We start from the raw sequence: 19,642 nt of genomic DNA on the forward strand, positions 1-19,642 counted from the left end.
TCGAGGCGGGAGTCCCACGGTAAATAAAAAAGCAGTGCCAAAAGCACTTTGTAGTAGTAGGCCCTAGAAAAGGCCTGAGGCCTATATTATAGTAGCCTATCTACATCATTATGCTAAAAGGACCAAAGTCTTTGCTCCAACCAATCAGCTCACAGCACCCTCTAGAACCTTCCCTGCAGAGCCAGCTCTCCTCAGATTTTCGTAGCACAAGTGGGAACAAGTATCCCAAACTTAGAGAACTGACTCGCCGGGGAGGAGGGTGGGTGCATGTGAATCTATGAAAGATACCAATACTGGATAACTGAAGTTACAGGTAAGTAACTTGTTTTCTTATCCAGTATTGGGGTATCTTTCATAGATTCACATGCCTGAATCAGAATAGCAAGCAGTAAGCCAGGCAAATTTGGTTGCGGATGGTGGGAGACTTATTGCAGTGCACCCCCATGAATGTATCGTCAACAACCAACAAACGCCTAGAGATTCATCTATTAATAAATCATGTTCAAGTTCAACATTGAAATTATGCATTTTCTTTCTGGAAAGAAATCTTAAGCATCATACAAAAATAAACAACATGTTAGCATATGTCTGCATATTTAAAACAATCTATTGAATTGCATGTACTTTATATGAAATAAGTGAACATCAGTACCTGAACATACTCCTTATGGAAACAGGTGACGTAAAACAGCTTGGCCCACTGCCGCATCATCCTGATTTGCTGATTGCAGGCAGTAATGTCTTGTAAGCGTGTGGACATTCTTCCATGTCGCAGCACGGCAAATGTTCTCAAGCGTCACTCCTGCAAACAAAGCCGCAGACGCTGCCATAGCTCTTGTGGAGTGAGATCGAATAGATCTTGTCAATGGTCGAATAGCCTTGACGTGGCAGAATTGAATAGCGGATGCGATCCATCTTGAAATCGTGGCTTTAGTATCCGCTTTCCCCAATGTAGTCTGGCCATAAGCTACAAACAGTTGATCTGACTTTCTCAAAGCCTTGGTTCTCTGAAGATAGAATTTTAAGCATCGTTTGATGTCCAAAGAATGCAATGTCTTTTCAGCAGGGGTTGACGGGTTTGGAAACAAAACTTTCAGTTTGACAGGTTCATTTAGATGAAACTGGGAAGGCACTTTCGGTATGAACGTTGGATTCATTCGCAAAGTGACATAGTCCTGGGAGAAATGTAAAAAGGGCTCCTTTAAGGTGAAAGCTTGAATTTCTCCCACTCTTCTTGCGGAAGTTAGCGCCAGTAATAAAGCAATCTTCCACGTCAAGAACTTTAGGTCGGCTCTATGGATAGGCTCGAACGGATGCTTCATCAGCTGTGATAGAACCGTGTTGAGCTCCCATTCCGGTGGTGAGGGCTTCACTGGGGGATAAGCCCGGAACAGACCCCTCATAAATTGCTTGATTAGCGATGAAGAGCAGAGTGATTGAGTGTTAGTCATCTTTCTGTACCTGGATAAGGCCGCTAAGTGGGCCTTTATTGACGAAAAAGAAAGACCAGATTGCGCTAAATGCAATAAATAGGGTAATATCTTTTCTGCCGGCGTCTCTATAGGGTGTAAAGCACTAGAGATGCACCATGCGCAAAAACGCTTCCATTTGAGACGATAAGTTTTTAATGTACTCTGGGCTCTTGCTTTCTCTAAAATGTCTCGGCAGTCCTGAGGAATTTGGAGATGTTCGAATTCTAGGAAGTTAGGAGCCATGCGTGCAATTTCAGCGATTGAGGATCTGGGTGAAGTACCTGACCCTCGTTGCGTGACAGTAACTTCGGAGTTACACGCAGTTTGATCGGTGGTTCCTGTGAAAGTAGCATGAGTTCCTGAAACCAATACTGGCGAGGCCACTTGGGAGCAATGAGGAGAAGGCGACAACTCTCCATTTTCATTTTGCGCACCACTCGTGGAATCAGAGGGATCGGAGGAAAAGCGTATGCATAGGTCCCTGACCATCGCATCGAAAAGGCATTCCCCCTTGACCCCTGTTGAGGATATCTGCTGGCGTAGTACCGGCATTTCTTGTTCTGTTGGGTTGCAAATAGGTCCAACTTGGGTTTGCCCCATCTCTGAAACACATAGTTCAACTGGTCGTTGTCCAGTTCCCACTCGTGGCAATCTGACAATGTTCTGCTCAGTTTGTCTGCCAAGGTGTTGTAGAGGCCTCTAACGTGCTCCACCTTGAGAGTTATGTTGTGAACTGTTAACCATTTCCATAACTCTTGGGCTTGTTTGGATATTGTTGCTGATCTCGTTCCTCCCTGCTTGTTGATATAAAACATGCTTGTGGTGTTGTCCGTTCTGACCAGAACCGAGGATCCTACTATCCTGGGGAGGAACGCTTGAAGAGACAGGCAAATGGCTTTCAACTCTAGACTGTTGATGTGGCATTTCTTGTGTTGCTGAGACCATTTTCCTTGCACTTGCAGGTCCTGGAGATGACCACTCCAGCCCTCCATGGACGCATCCGTCGTCAGAATAAAATCTGGAGGATTCTGCAAGAATGAGAGCCCCTGTTCCAGATTGCTGATCTGAGACCACCATTGGAGTGCGTGCACCATCCTGTTGGTGACTGTGATGGTGTCCTCGAATGAACCTGTCGCTTGATGCCATTGACAGTTTAGCTCCTCTTGCAGTGGCTGCATCTTTAGACGCGCCAATGGAATGAGGTTGATGGCTGAAGAACACATCCCCAGAAGTGATGCAAATAGGCGAACTGAAAGTGACCTTCTTCTTGCCAATTTTTTGGCCAACGCCTGCAGTTGGAGCTGTCTCTCTCGAGATAAGAATGCCTTTCATTCCACTGTGTCCAAGCAAGCTCCTAGGAACAACAGGTTTTGTTTTGGATCCATTTGAGATTTGGTTTTGTTGATTGTGAGGCCTAGCGATGCGAAGAGATTGCGGCATACTGTAATGTCGAATCTTACTTTGGCTTCTGATGGACCTTTGACTAGCCAGTCGTCCAAATACGGGAAGACCTGCACTTTTGCTGCCCGAAGAGCTGCTGCCACAGGGGCCAGGCACTTCGTGAAAATCCTTGGGGCCGACTTGAGGCCAAATGGGAGAACTTTGAATTGATAATGGGCGCCGGCCACCGTGAAACTGAGGTACTTCGATGGTTTGGGTGGGTTGGGATGTGGAAGTATGCATCTTCCATGTCCAAGGAAGCCATGTAATGTCCCTCGTTGAGGCAACTGAGAATGTCCGAGAGGGTGACCATTCGAAATCCCTGCTTCTTGAGATATTTGTTCAGATTGCGTAGGTCTAGGATCGGTCGCCATTCCCCTGTTTTCTTTTTTATGAGGAAAAAACGGAAATAAAAACCTGCCCCTCTCTGATGATTTGGAACTTTCTCTATTGCGTTTTTGAGAAGCATAGCTTGCACTTCCTTGAACAATAAGTGAAGACGAGGGGGAGGGGGACCCCTGGCGGAGTTGTTGGAGGTTTGGTGATGAACTCTAGGGTGTGACCATGTTGGATCAGGTCTAACACCCACCGATCCGTTGTTATATTCTGCCATTGCTGTTGGAATGCAGATATCTTCGCGCCCACGGGAAGGTAAGGGATTGGAGGTGGCGCCCAATTGCTCTCACTGTTTCTTGTGACTGTCTCGTCATTGGTTGTTTGCGCGCCTTCTTCCTCCTTGGCGAGAGAAACCAGCCGATCCAGGTTATCTATAAGAGAACTGATAGTTTTGGCGGTATTGTTGTTGATATTGCCTGCCTTGCTGGTAATAACTTCCTCTGGACGAATAACCTCGTCCTCTCGCTCCTCTGAACAATCCTCTTTTATATTGCAATGATCCTAGTGACTTTGCAGTATCTGTGTCAGTTTTAATCGTTTGGAGAGCCTCATCGACATGCTTCTCAAAGAGGGACTCTCCGTCATATGCCATGTCCAATATTTTCAATTGAACTTCCGGACGAAATGTAGTGGCTTTTAACCACCCTTGACGTCTCAGGACAGCTGCCCCAGCCAACTGTCTGAAATTCGTATTTGCCATATCTAGAGCGCAGTCGATGGATTCTTCCGCTGCCCGCTCTCCTTCCATTAGAACTTTCCTGGCTTCTTGTCTTTTGTCCTCTGGCAACAGCTCTATGAAGCTAGCCATCTCTGACCACATTTGGCGATCGTAGCGCCCAATAATCGCCATTGAATTTGCTATCCTGATGGATGCTGCAGCCATAGTGGAAAACTTCTTCCCAATAAGGTCTAATCGTCGCCCCTCTTTATCTGGTGGAGTAGAAATAGGGGTAGCTGGGTTCTTTGACCTTTGTTGCGCCGCCTGAGAGATTACCGAATCCGGGCGTGGATGACCAATAAGGCATGCCGGACTAGAGAGCGGAGCACGATATTTCTTTTCTATTCTGGGCAACACAGCAGGCACAGATGCAGGGTTTTTCATTATTTTTATGCCGTCCTTCCAAATATACTCAATAATGGGAATGGCTCTAGATATCTTTCTTGTTTCCTCTTTAAAGTCATGGAGAAAACACTCCGTTTGCTCCACTGTAACCGGGATCTTAAACCTGGTTGATGCCCTCTGCATCAGGTTGTGAAAACCACCTACATCTTCAGGCGGTGAATCTGAAGGTTGTGGAGTTGGAGGGGATGGCATGGGTATAACGTATTCATCCCATGGGTCTGATGAAGGTATGTTAGGCAACTCTCCATCTTCTACCTCCTCTTCCGATGACGTATCCAGAGTTTGTGGAGGCAAGACCGGTTGCGGAGTTTCCACAATTGGAGAAACCGGTGGATGTTGCTGAGGAGGATCTGCAGTATCAGATTGAGGTACTTGCGGTAGAAAACGCTGCTTGTAATCCGCCAGCATAGCCTGTAAGTCTTGTATCAAATTAGGCGGCAACTGAGTGATTTCCGGGACCCTAGGCCTTCTCTGATGTTCCAATGTATGAGGCACTATGATATCCTCCTGGTAGTAGTGTTCAGCGTAGGAATCGTCTTCATCATCATCTTGGCACTTGATGCCAAGCTCGGATGGGTGACGTGCCACACCAAAAGCACCCTCATCATCATCGTCTTCAAAGTCATCTTCTTCATCATCAGCATAAGTTTCTAGAAGATGAGAAGGCATAAGTGGTGATATATATGAACCTTGTTGTCTCTTATAAGACACGAGTTGAACGTTTTTTGTCGCTATTGGCGTACAAAAGGCCTGATTTCCAGTGGTAGGTCTTAGTAAAGCTGATCCCATCGATCTTGATGGCCCCGGTGACCAAGGTGCATCCACCTGCTGAAAAGATGCCGTCGTCGACGGGTTTATCGTCGACGAGATCGACGACGAGGGCATCGTCGACGATAGACTCGTCGACGGGGTAACCGAAGACGGGCTCGTCGTCGACGGGATAGACGTCGATGCTTTCTTCGTCGACGAGACAGTCGTCGACGGCGGCGTCGACGACTTCGTCGACGGGCTCTTCTTGGATGACGAATTTTTCGATGATGATGCCGTCTTCGTCGACGAGTCGTCCACGAGAGTTCTTTTTGTCACAATACAAATCCTTGTAGACACAATCAGAGTAGTAACGGATGTAGTGGATATCATATCCATAGAAGAAGAGGTTGAAGTAGAGACAGTGGTCTTTCTGAGTATTCCCTGACATGCTGAAGACATCTGTACTACCAGCGTTTCTGACAATCTGGAGCAATTAGAACCATTCTAGCTTCTGAGTGTCTTAGTTTAATCAAGGACAACATAATCAGGAGAACTAGCCAAAAACATAGAGAAAGTTTTGTGACCAATTGATCAGTGGTCCCTGGTTTGTGAAGAGTGGGCAGTTTGTACTTTCTGCTGTAGCAAAGGATCTACTTTAGGTAAATCCTATTCTAGGATGGCATCATGAAGAAGGTTGTCATTTATGGTTCATTTGCGGTTCTTTTCAAACATCTTGCTCATAGCATCTGCTGCCTGGAATATGAACAGTTTCTTTACATGTTAATTGCTACAAGACCCTCGGATATTATTTGCTCTTCCAAGGAGTGGGTTCTCTATCTTGTGCCCTTTTTTTAATGGCAGCAACAACAAGTTGATGTACCTTTTTTGCTGGTAAAGACCTTCTTGTATTGGAAGAAGTGACAGCGAAGTTGGCAGAGTCATCATAGGTGTAGCAGATGATGGTTCTTGGGAAGTTTGCAACCCTTAAAATAAAACAGGGTTGTGGGGAATACCCAGCACTGATGGTGACTGTGTTAGAGGAGACTGCAAGAAAGTACGAGAAACTAGAAGAGTTCATTTAAAAATCAAGTGTTTCTTGGAACTATGAATGCCTCACAGTCAAGAGCTTCAACAGTGAATGTCTTGAAGTTTAATGTTTTGATGAGAAGTACCTTGATACTGAAGTGTGCTCTGATGTCGAAGGGGATCATACGTAGAGCATACCTTCCTGGATGTTCTATCCATCCTCAGCATTGTATCAGTATTTGAAGATAAGCAGTTCTCCATCATACCTTGCATCAATGATGAATGTCTTGAAGTCAAAAGCGAATACCAAGAAAGTCATGTTTGCCAGCATTTCTCTCTTCTGCTAACTAGATCTACCTTCCTGGGAGTGCTTGGAGGCTAAGAGATGAACATGCGAGAAGGAGCCCCTTCTCTGGCCGCAACTGTATTGAGTTAAAAAATAACCACCTACAAAAATCTTGCAGAATATCAGCTACTGCTATATCATCACCGTAAGTACATATAGGAAAGGATAGATTTACTAATCTTAAGGAGCTAGCGCAGGAGCAGGCAACTTTCTTCTGGGCAGGGAGCACAAGTGTGGTGTGCCCTGCTCCCCAAATGACATGCATCGAGAGAACACATCGAAGTAGAGGGTGACGGAGTACCCACCCATTGGGGTTCATCAGGATCCCTCGGATTGGGTCTCCCCTGGGGGATGAGGGCCCCCGGGTGGTTTCAAAGATCCAAGAGGGGGCCCTATGGATGCCCCCTTCCCAAATTCTTTAAAATGAAAATAAACGTCAGCACTGACCCCCCCCCCCCCCCCCCCCTCCCAATCCGGAACCTGGCTCACCTCAGGGGGCTTAAAATTCAATAGGGTATTACGGGGTAACATTTAAAAAGAAAAATTCGCATTTTGGCCAGAAAGCCAGCAGACCAAGAGGGTCAGGGTATCCGTACCCTGCCCCCATAATTCTTTTTTTACCATTTGTTTTGAGCCCCCCATGTCCTAAAATTACAGCTGCAACCTTGTTGTTGATGTGGTAGTCAATCAGATATTATCTTTTTATCTGTCAGCTCCGCTGATCCTTTGCGGCAAGAAATATACATACATTTTGAATCTTAATCTCTCAAACCATACTGAATGGATTCACACCAAATTCCCAAAATCACGCTTTCTTGACCAAGATCTTGTTTTTTTCCAAATTTGATGTAATTCCGTTCAGCCGTTTTTAGGTTTTGCCTGCAAATGCTCACGTAGTGAGCATTTCGCTAAAAAACCTATTGAGTTCTATATATGATCGATGACCCGCCTCTGCCTCTCATTGGCTAGCTCCATAAATGGAGGCTAGCCATTGGGAGACAGAGGGTGTCAATCGCGCTTTCTCTCGAAAACGCGATTCGGGGGCGTTTCTGGTGCTTTTTTTAAGCCCCGCCCCTTTGTCCCGGGCCGCGCTGCGATTGGCTGCCGGCCCGGGACACCCCCGTGATGTCATTCCCCGGGCCGCGCTGTGATTGGCTGCCGGCCCGGGACACCCCCGTGACGTCAGCTAATCACAGCGCGGCCGGGACCTGACTTGTTTTGTAACTTGAATTTAGTGATTCTTTATTTTGATTAGAATTTGCTTTGGCTCGATATTTTCGAACGTGTCATTATAAGCCAGTAGAATTGCCTACACAATCCGAGTGCCCGAGTGCCTTCCAAACATACTCCTGGCTTCTACATCACTGCAAAACGAATTGCAGGCGCACGAGCCCCCGGTAAGCAGATTCCTGCCAATCAGTTTCTCTTTATTTTGTGAAGGAGCGGGGATGAATGTGTGAGGTGCGCGTTAAAAAGAAATTATTTAGAACATGTGACGAATATTTATGGACTCAGCACCTCAAGGCAGAGTGACAGTTCCCTGGCAGGTTCGGCCTACATTAATACACAAATCTAGCGAGCCTACGGACGCCATTAACCGAAACATGCCCTACCATTGCAACTAAATGAAGAAACGGGGCGTCGTCAAATCATGTAATGTCCGTGATTAAGCACGTCAAGTTGAATAAAGCCAGAGTGCTTACCCTCCCCATAGAAAAGCTTAAAAGGAAATCGCGTTACTAAACATCACGGCAGCCGGAACTACTGTAGGAGTCGAGCAATAGCGGGGAAAAATTACGTACTAGGAGTCCCACAAATCTAGTAATCTAATATTGTTTAGAACATTTTATGTGACTAGAATTCGGTTCTTACCTGTATCTGGGGTTGCCACCTTTCCAAGAAAATAAACACCGCACATTTGTTGTTTCAAGTCTGCAAAGGCCCGGACTTGATACGAAATATGATTTTATACAAAATCGTACCTATTCATTTTTAACATGCATTTTCTGACTCGGCCTACTTTAATTATTACGAGCCAGGGATCTTAAAGCACCTATAGAATGAATTTAAAATAGCTTTCGGTTTATATTTGCTGTTTGAAGTATGTACAGCTAAGGACTAAAAATACCTGCTTTAGGTGATTTTGCATATTTTTGTACCGACAAAGACATTAAAACACCAGTGATGCCGGTAGAAAACTGTCCAGGTGCCAACCCTACCTCCACCCCACATCATTTCCGGTCGTGCCTCCTCCGAAATATGAAAACTTTTCTCACTTTCAACAACTAACGTTCACACCAGACTACGCCGCAATTACGGTCAATATATCATTTTAAGGAATCAGAAATAAACTAAACATTTTATTTCAGGTGCATTCATATTTAACAACAATATTATGTTGAAATAAAGGCATATGACGTGAAACTTCAGAAATGAAATTATTAAATATACTTGCCGTGGTAAGGAGGACGTTTTTCAAAGTGCAAGGATCATAACATCTGTCTGCTTTATTGATAGCTACATGATTATAAGCCAGAAGGTACCACTAGCCCAAAACATCCTGTTCAACCGCTGAGTAATATAAGATGATAACATTAATTGTACATTTGAAAATGAAAGGCTCTGAACAGCAAGAAAGCGGGATTAACGCGATTACAGAGAAAGTAAATGTGGCAAGATGCCAAACAAAAAAATACTTAGGAAAGTGCAAGACACAGGTGCACACCTAACTTAATTGTTTAATCCCAGTAGAAGCCTTGCCAATGGATTTTAAATAAACGCATCTTTCAAGATCATAATTATTGCAAAAGTGAACCATTCAGACAATCGATACTGGTTGACACTGAAGGTCATTTTGCCAAGGGTTAATTACGAATTCTGACGAAAAAACCAACGCCAAAAGAGTAACCGTTCATTTCCTTCATTCATCGATTTAGCTCTTGTGGACTGTAGATCGGCTAATATGGAGTTTTATGTCGTTTCAGTGGTAAAACACATCAATTTACCAATAACCGACAGCCCAGCTTCACACCACCATGTATTAACGAAGCAGATTCCACACACTTTACAAGGATAGCATATCTCGAATTTAAGTAGAAATGCTGACCATGGTTGAGTGGGTAGCACTCTCCAAATGGCTGCTCAAGATAAAAGCTCCCCATACCTGAACCACGCCCTGCCCCATTCTTGCATGTCAGGGTAACAAAACCAGAGCTTTACCAAGGTAGACCTCGAGAGATCTCAGGCGAGGTCAGTGTTTTTTAAGAGCCTTTCGTCACTTGCAGAACTGTGAGAGCGAAGGACAACATATGGGGTTGCACATTCCTCGGCAAAAAAGATCAAAAGTGACTTTATCCGTCATAACTTCTGTAGGAAGTATGCCAATTTAGCCCACAGTTACCTACTTCATAGGTAGTCAGCAGTGGATTCATCCTAGAAGTTCAGTGTGTGGTGCTGACTAATGAAAAACTAGGCTGTGCCTCATTAAATATATGCTCATGAGATTACAGACAACAGGAGCCTGATAAATGAGAGTGCAAATATGTCCTACTTTGAGATGCACAGAGGCAATAGGGGAACTAGCAGGAGCTCAGTAGGAGTGCTGCCTAGATGAATCACAGGAGCCCAAACACAGAGGGGCAGATTTATGTTGTGTATGCGCCACGTTTGCGTCACGCAACTGTGGCGTAAACGTGGCGCATCCCTACGACCGATTTACAACGTGACGCATCTAGGCAGATGCGTCACGTTGTAAAGCCCTGCGCCGCTTGTGGGCGTTCCGGTGCAGGGTGGGCGTTCCTGCGCAGGTGCGCCTCGCAAAAGTGGCTGAGTGAAATCTATGAGATTTCACTCAGTCACTTTTAGGCCGATGCTGCGTCAAAACCCTGCGCCTGCTTGAAGCAGGCGTAAGGCTTGACGCAGCATTGGTCAGATAGGGCACCCCCGAGCCTTGCTGGAGCTGCGTCGCGCTTGCGACACAACTCCAGCAATGCGTCACTTTTACGGCACAGATGCGTGACGCATCTGTGCCGTTTTTACCCCATGGTGTGCCGCATCATAAATGCGGCGCACCATGGGTGGCGCAGCTGTGGCGCACTGTGGCACATGTTAACTGGCGCATCCCTCGGGATGCGCCAGTTAACATAAATCTGCCCCAAAGTTTATGAGTATGGGATAGAAGAAGTCAAGGACGGATTGTCTCTAGGTTCAAAACATGGATAAATTATACTATTTATAAGAGGACCATTTTAAATTAATGCAATTCGAGGTAGAGATGAATTAAAGCATTCCTTCCATCACTTTGTTTATTGCAGTGGACCCCGTAAATGCGACTTGTATGCCCAGAAGTGGGTCTTGTACTCCCTGCGCCACATGACTCAACCTATACCACACTGCCTAGGCTTAAGTAGTCCAAAATTGGGGCTGCTTGTGTTCAAATTAGATAAAACCAAGACCAATTTACATATGCCTGGTCTCCATCTAGAGGAGCATAGTGGACTAAAAAAAATGGTTTGGAATGCTGCCCCAAGCGATTGCCAGTGGCTTAGATTAATTCGAGCACTCAGTTCATTATTCTGTTTGCTGCAGCAATATTTTGAAGGCACAGCGTTCATGAATAAGTAATTTCTGATAAATACCCTCGAGCTCAGTCTTTTACATGAACCGTCACCTCAAGGGAATATTATTGGACTGCCACAGAGGAGTTAGCATCTCGCAATGGGTTCTAAAATGTCCATCACTTTGATCTGGTAGCCACAATAAATGAGATCAGGAAACAAGGAGTAAACTTGCCTACAAAACTAATACTTGTCATTAAGATGGAAATAGTGTGGAAATTCAGAGAAAAGTACTATTCCATAGCAAAATGTGTCCCACAGTTGTTCCTCAAACCAGAATCAGGAGGTGCAGAAATCCTTCACCCAGGCGAAGTTCAAGTACATGCCAGAGACATAACTGTGTGACTCTCTTCTGGACCATGCTTTAGTGATTTATTAGACCAGACTAACTAATCCCATCTAGGCAGAAAGCCTCAAGATTTAAAGAACGAACATTTCAACCACTTTAAGATCAAATTGTTTTGTCCAACATGGAGAAAAGGGAATAGTAAAGTCGTTAACTGTTCTTTAAATAATGGGTTCTACAATTTCCATCACTTTGATCTGGTAGCCACAATAAATGAGATAAGGAAACAAGGAGTAAACTTGCCTACAAAACTAATACTTGTCATTAAGATGGAAATAGTGTATTAAAAACACTGCAAGCAAGACAAAAGGCTAAGGGAGTGGAATTCTGAGGGGGTTGGAGTAAGGGGATTTGTAACCGGCAGGGTGTGTGAAATGAATGCCAACAAACATTACAACAGAGATACAGGCCTGTAGATTGATATTTATGGTACATACCTCCAAGTCACTATTATTACCCCAGTGCAACGCTACGCAATTATGATGTTTCGGATTTGACACGAGTGGCGGAGTTGGCAGACCATTATGTTAGATCAAGAGTGACTTGGCAGTCAGAGCAGCACCAGCATTTCACATCTGTAGCATTAAAGGTTAAGCTGACAAGAGGTAAAGAAGTATGTTGATGTGTGTGCTGGTGTGGCTAAGAGGTAGTAGAGTTAGCTTCTGCTTGGTTAAAAAAATAGCAGACACCATTGAGCACTGCAACGATTTCAGCAAACTGCTCGGATTGCTGATAGTAGGTCATGTAGAGCCTTGCCTTCATGAGAGGGCAACGAGGAACACAGCATCTGCAATGACTAACAGAAGTAATGTAATGTCTGTGGGTTACATAAGCCAACAATCCATGTGATATTTTAGCGCACTTACCACGGAAAGTCACTGTCAGGGGCCAGAACACGTGCTTGAACTTTATGTGGCAATCTGAAACAAGTGTCAGCAAAATCTGCTCCTTGCATTTTGAGTCAAACGAGATCACCAAAAGTTCAGGTAACCCCAGGCAAGATAGCTGTCTGGTATGGCCTTCCAATGGTGAACCCAGACCAAAGAAACCTTAAGATGTCCATTGTACACTCTTCTGTGTTAGAACCATAAATACCCATGGGTGTGGAAATGCCTCCTGTAGCAGCCATTGAGATGCATACGGAGCAGTTTTCAATACTAGGTTTCATACCATTAATGTCCTGAAACCACGAGAAATGCAAATTCCTGATCACCAACTATGCAAGCTTGAACCTACATAGGTTTTTTACAAACCCTATTGCACGCATGATTTCCACAACAGGCCAGCCCTTTTTAGGTTTCGCCTGGCGAACAGCCGCAAAATCTTATGTTAGAACAGTGTGGCCTTAGTTCCGCCTCTCTCTTCCATTGGCTAGCTCCATAAATGGAGGCTAGCCATTGGAAGAGAGATCTGTTTGTCATTCACTGAGGCGATTGGTGGGCGTTCCGCAGATTCTTTCCCTCTCTGCAACATTTTTTTTTTTGCCTCATGTTTGCGGCCGCCATTTTTTCATGGACCCGGGGCTGAGTGGATGCTCGAGATGTTCCGTTCTCACCCAGAAACGGTCTTCGGCGGCATCCTTACGGCTCCCTTCTTCCTGCTGAGAGGCACAAACCACACAGCCGTGGAACACCAGAGTCTCCACAGCATCAAAATCGGCCGTCGGGACATTGCTGGCCGGAGCTGCTATCGCGTTAAGTCTGCACCCCCTCTCCTACCGGCACCCCACGGCCGTATTTGGGCTGGTGTCCGCCGGAGAGGAAGGGGGTCATGCAGCTCCTCCGGCGGCTGTGCAGGCCTCTGGTTTTTCTCTCTTCTCTTCCTTTACCTGCTAGGCTTATGTTTATAAGTGATTCCTTCATTTTTCTTCCTCCTGCCTCCTTTCTTTAACACCATCCTTCTCACGCTCTCCCGACTCCCTCTCCCGCCCTTCTCCCCTTTATATGACGTCGTTCTCATTCCCTCTCTTTTTCACCCTGTCTCTTCCATAGTCTATCGCGCCGTTTTTCACTTGTTTTTCTTCTTTCTCTTGGATTTTCCTCACTCCTGTTCTCTTCTTGTAGTTCCTGTTTTTCTCCACCTTCTCCCCCTTACTTTATCTCTCCATATGTTCCATTTCCCCCTCTCTCCAGCCTCTCTACCTCTCACAGGGCCGTTAATTACCCTTGGATGTGTTTTGTGGCTTTGTTCTTTCATACAGGCTCATGCACTAACCGGAACGACAGCTGCTTCCTTACACTCCCACCTGTTAATTCCCACAACAGAGTTAGTGAGGAGCTATATAATACGAGTGTGTGCCAGCGGACTGGGCCACAGGAAGAATACGCGGGGGCGCTTCTAGCTGTCATCGGACCGACCTTTCACCCGAGTCTGCTGCACTTTCGGTGAAAGGCTGAGATTGTAGATATTGGAGCAGTGAGGAGTTATTGTGAAAGAGACATGCACCCTGGGTCAGGCTGAGTGGGAGCTTTGCCCGGCCCCTCTAAAAAATAATGTATTTTCCTGCCCAACACAAACTCGAAAGTGAAATAGGGCATAGTGGCAAAACATGATTTACACAGGATCACACAATTTGATCAGTTTATTAGGCTAGGAATGGATTCCATGTCTTCTAGTTTGAAACTTTGCGACTAAATGCACCCGTTGCAAATGCACAGAACCACAGCTACAAATTCTGAACCAGCACCTTTAACCATTTCCCGTCTATAGCATTTACATACTCCAAAATGAACTGTAATTCTACAATGCCTGAGTATAATTCCCCCCACGATGCTTATTTGTTTACAAGTGTTTTTCCTAAAGTCCTCTTTGCTCTGAAGCATGTGAGCACTATAGAAATAACACTAGAGTAATCTTCAATCTTTAGTGCAGTAAACAAACAGTTATTCAACGAAGGATGTGCAATGTTTAGTGCTGTACATATGATAGTTTACGTGAAGTCATTTTTGCCGGGTGTCTCTGTCTGGTGAGTATTACCTCCTAGCTAAGACTTGTTTTTTGTATCCATCTCAAGCCAGTTTTCATCGTAGTGCAAAATGCTAACTGAAATAGTTGCAATACAAATAGCATTTGCAAGAGATTAAGTTATTGCCATTGTAAATGACAATGCCATTTATTTATCTGTTTCCAAAACCAACACATAAATAAAAAGTTTGTCATTCACAATGCCAATAGCTCAAACTTTTCCAAAGGCGAAACCGTTGCATTGTAAATGCTTGTTTCAGTATTGCCATTCAATTTTCCAGTGGAAAATTGAAATGCCCCCTTTTTCTTGTGCCCCACTTGACAGATCACCCTGAAACTTCAAAGGAAGAACCTGAGATGGATAAGACTTTTTTCTGAAGTTTTGTAAAGATCCATCAAACTGCGCCAAAGTTATATGCAAACAAAAAATCTATTTTCCTTCTTTCTCTCCCTCTTTCCCTCTCTCCCTTCTTCCTTTCTTCTCTCCCTCCTTCCTTCTTTCCTTCTCTCCCTTCTTCTTTCCTTATTTCCCTCTCTCCCTCTTTCATTCTCGCCCTCTATCCCTTTCCCTCCTTCTTTCCCTCTCTCGTTCCTTCCTTCCCTCCCTCCCTCACTCCTTCATTACCTCCCTCTCTCATACAACTGCTGAGAAAAAGCTTACTAGGCCACAAAATGGCTCCCTGAGGGCAAGCTATGATCACAGAGTGCCAGGTGAGTTCCGGAAACAGTCAGCTTTCCTAACAGAACTGCAGCAGAGAGGGTCTCTCCATGGCACATCATCTAGCTTCCCTTTCCTCCTCTATCCTCACCCATGTCTTATTTTTCTCCTCCTAAGCTGCCCTAGCTATTCTGCTTTGACTTCTTGTCTGTCATACCCCCTGCCCCAGATTCCCAGTCCCCTCTTCACTCCTACCTTTCTCCCTGTTTGTTCTCTCACCTGCGCGTAGAACTCTGTAGGGCGTCCTTGAGAAGTACTCCCACTGTGACACAAGAATAGAGGTGGCTCCCAGCAAGAGCATGGTTGTCAGGTGCGTGAGTTGGGCTGTTGGGGAGCAGTAAAACCAATAGTAGATCCAGGGCACAACGCTTCCCATGATCAGCATTGTAATTCCACAGTAGTCCAACCTAGAGGAAGAATGGTACAAGACAGCTTTCAATGTGGGAATTGTACGCCAAGGCCAAACTGATAATAATATAACAATGAAAACGGCATATTTAATTATGTTCATATACTGTGACCAATGGCATTTACATTGGTGCTGAGCTGTTCACTAGAAGTGGACTAAAAGTGGCATAATTGGGCAGGATAGAGCCCTGTGTCTCCATACGTCACTGTGAGACCTCTTGGTTGCAGTCCCCACTAGGGAACTGGAGGATGGGTACACAGACAGTTATACTCACAGGCTTCAAATGAGCTGCTGGTAAAGCCAGCCCTATACTCTGGGTGCTAGCCTACAGCTGCCCAGACTTCTATTCCAGATCGACAGGCTGATTTCCAAATATGGTCTTCAATTCCACAGCATTTGTGGCAGGCAAAGGAGGAACAGATGTGTTTTTAAAACAACCCTCTTGTGGTGGAAAATAATGAAGGAGCTCTACTGCCACCAGAGCCTGAAGCACACTTGCCCTGCAGGCCAATGTAATGGCTACTAGAAACGTCTCTTCCAGGTCAAATGCTGCAATTACACTTTTCGTATAGGCTCAAAAGAAGGACCATCATTGAATGCATAGTAAAAATGTTTTTAAAAAAAAGAAGGACAATCAATTTAGACAGGACCAGATTGAATTCTCATGAAGGTAAAGGCAGCCACCTTCTTTAATCCCTTCAAAAAATCTTTTATGACGTTATGATTGGGCTAAATATACTTTTATGTAAGCAAATTGCTATTTCGAATATATCATATGAAGACAATAAGGGATGATCACATCTTCCTGGTAGGACATCAGAGTATGCCTACAAATCTCTTCCACAAGAAAGCCTAGGGTGTTCTTGTAGCGGGACCATTTGCCTCCTTAAGGATGTTTTGATACTGTTGTGGTACATTCAGCTGGCTATATTATATGATGTCAGAAGCCATGCTACCAAATTCAAGTTTGTCACGTTGGGGTGAAGTCATGTCTTTGTATCCTGAATATCATATTCTGTTTGCATTGAAGCTTCTACTGTCTTGGCCACTTAAGTTAATTGAGAATCATCTTCTCATTGGAGTATTTAATTTTCATTAGGACTGATGGAGTCATTGGTACTGGTGGAAAAGCATAAAGAAATCCCCATGAGCAGTCTATCAAAAGGACATTGCCCAGTGATTCCCAGTTTGTAACCTCTGCAGGGGAAGTCTAAGCATTTCGGGATGTAGTGAACTGTTCAACCTGAGGAAAATCCCAATCCTTGTAAATTTCCTGTACCACACTGTTATCAAAAACCCATTCACGATTCTCTATGAAGTATCAGCTGAGTATCAGCTAAGGAAGTCTCTGCCTTGCTGCCCTCCGCTTTGGGGGCAGCAAAGCAGAGACTTTTTCCTGGCAATCGATGCATATTGGCACGATATACCCCCACATTCAGAGGCTCATGAGGCACATCATACCATGAGAATATGTTCGCTAATCGCGAATACCTCCTTGAAATGTTGATTTAGGTACACATTCGCCATTATTTAATTCTATCACTTTTCTGTAAATATACAGATTTTGGTAAAAATACATGAGTAAGGTGGGGATTTGTGCACCTCGTACTGAAGGAGTAACACTCCGAAACATGTTGATGCACACATGAGGTGATGTACATTATATTACATAAGAACCTTACAGCACACCATTTTAATAGTGCCAGCCCAGGGGACCATTAAAAATAAAAATACATTTTTGTAGTATACCCCACGAGCCAGGCAATTTTTAATCATCACTTTGAAACACTTCAAACCCCACTACTCACTTAATATCACAAATACCCTCACACACACCACACATAGTCTGAGTAAATAGTGCTCCCACGTAGATGTAGGTAGTAGCACGCCGCATCCCGTAGAGGGGTGCGAAGACCCCAATGATGAAGCATGACACCAAGGGGCCTTTTGGTGTGTGAGGGGTATTTAAAGAACACTTTGTGCTCCCCACCATTGTAGGGACCACCCATACCCGCCAGTGGATTCCTTTTGTTTATATATACTTGGTTAGGGAGAACAAATCCACAACTTCTCTCTATCTCCCCTCTTTGTTATTTTCTTGCATAATAAATAGACATATTTTTATAAACACTGAGTTCTTTTTTCATCTAATCTACACTGTCGGTTAAATGTGGTAAAACAAGCTGCTTTACACTCCTTCAAGGTAAGCCTGAAGGCTGCTCTCCACAGCTACCATTTTCAGAGCTATATATGGTTATGAAGAACAATTGTTACTTACCTGTAAACAGGTGGTTCTCCAGTATTGGTGTCTTTCATAGATTCACATGCTTGAATATTCCCCGTCGTCGAAGTGGGAGCGCCACGGTAAATAAAATAGCAATAAAATCCCAATAAAATATGCAAAAACATAACACGAAAATACACAACCCAGAAATACTTGTAAGTACCAGGTTAGTATTCTCACATAGGAATGCATAGAGAGAGAAAACCTTTGTAACATATCCCTGTCATTATGTTAGTCCAAACTACAGCCAATCAGGCGCAAGCACACCTCTAGAACCTTCTCCTCAGAGGCTCATGCCCTCAGATTTTCATAGCATAAGAGTGACAAAAGAGACTAGGAGGAGAAGCGAGCCTCTGAGGGGAGGCAGGTGGGTCGCATGTGAATCTATGAAAGACACCAATACTGGATAACCACCTGTTTACAGGTAAGTAACAATTGTTTTTCTCCAGTATTAGGGTGTCTTTAATAGATTCACATGCTTGAATAGAATAGTGAGCAGTAACAGCCAGCTGTAAGAATAAAAACAGCAATGCATAAGCATAAAGATGCAAGATAGCATAGCATAGCCAGGTAGGAATGATAATAATAATAACACTATCATTACACCATACAGGTGGAGGGTAGAAAGCAGAGGCTCACCTTAGTTAAAAAGATTACGAAGCACTGTTTGTCCCACTGCCGTATCAGCTTCGTTGATGGTTTCAAGGCTGTAATGTCTCGTGAAAGTGTGCCTGCTGGACCACGTAGATGCTCTGCAAATTTGGTGAATCGGCACACCAGCAAACAGGGCAGTAGAGGATGACATCGCCCTGGTGGAATGAGCTCTTACCGAGGATTGAAGAGGCTTGCCAGGCTTCTGATTGCAGAAAGAAATTGCTGAAGAAATCCAACGTGCAATAGTTGGCTTGGGTACAGGACTCCCCTTGCGCATGCGTCCGTAGGCTACGAACAACTGATCAGATTTGCGAAAGGGTGCCGTCCTATCGATGTAAAATTTAAGGCATCGTTTAACGTCCAGAGAATGCAAACGTTGCTCCGCTGGAGATTGAGGATTGGGAAAGAAAGTCTTTAAGAAAACAGGTTCATTAAGGTGAAAGACAGTGGGTACTTTAGGCATGAAAGCCGGATTGGTGCGAAGCACAACACAGTCCGATTTGAATTGGGGAAAAGGAGGCTTAATTGTAAAGGCGTGCATATCACTTACGCGACCTAAAGAGGTCAAAGCAAGGAGAAGGGCCACCTTCCAAGTTAAAACATTTTAAATCTATCTTATGGATGGGCTCAAATGGTGATTTGATGAAATGCGCCAAAATGATGTTGAGGTTCCATGTTGGAGGAGGACGCCGAATGGGCGGGAACTTCCTGAACAGACCCTTGAAGAATTGACGAATGACTCTGGACTAGCAGAGAGAGGATGAGCCATCCTGCCGGAAGCGAGAAATCGCCGCCAAGAAAACTTTCTAAGTGGAATGGGAAAGTCCTGTCTGTGCCAGCTCTAGAAAGAACGGTAGCAACTGAGCTGGAGTGGAATGCACAGGATGAACGTTGGCCGCTGCGCACCAGTGACAGAATCTTTTCCACTTTAGTTTATACGTTTTTTTTGTAGATGGAGCTCTGGCATTGGCAAGAATGTCCCTGCATGCTGGCGGAATGTTCAAATGGGCAAACTCAAGGTGCTCAGGTTCCAGGCTGATAAATTGAGAGAGGACGGGTCTGGATGACAGATCTGACCCTCGTCCATCGTGAGGAGAT

General features: G+C 44.7%; 1 protein-coding gene across 1 annotated transcript in view; it reads right to left on the bottom strand.

Annotated features, from left to right (window-relative positions):
- LOC147684389 (adiponectin receptor protein 2-like) overlaps positions 1 to 19,642 on the bottom strand; it is a 219,467-nt gene that overhangs the window by 68,150 nt on the left and 131,675 nt on the right. Inside the window, exon 4 of the mRNA XM_086940319.1 lies at positions 15,417 to 15,604. Coding sequence (XP_086796445.1) covers positions 15,417 to 15,604 — 188 coding nt within the window. The remainder of the gene's footprint in view (positions 1 to 15,416; positions 15,605 to 19,642) is intronic.

Source organism: Lissotriton vulgaris, chromosome 10 (assembly GCF_964263255.1).
Source record: "Lissotriton vulgaris chromosome 10, aLisVul1.2, whole genome shotgun sequence".
Taxonomy (NCBI): domain Eukaryota; kingdom Metazoa; phylum Chordata; class Amphibia; order Caudata; family Salamandridae; genus Lissotriton; species Lissotriton vulgaris.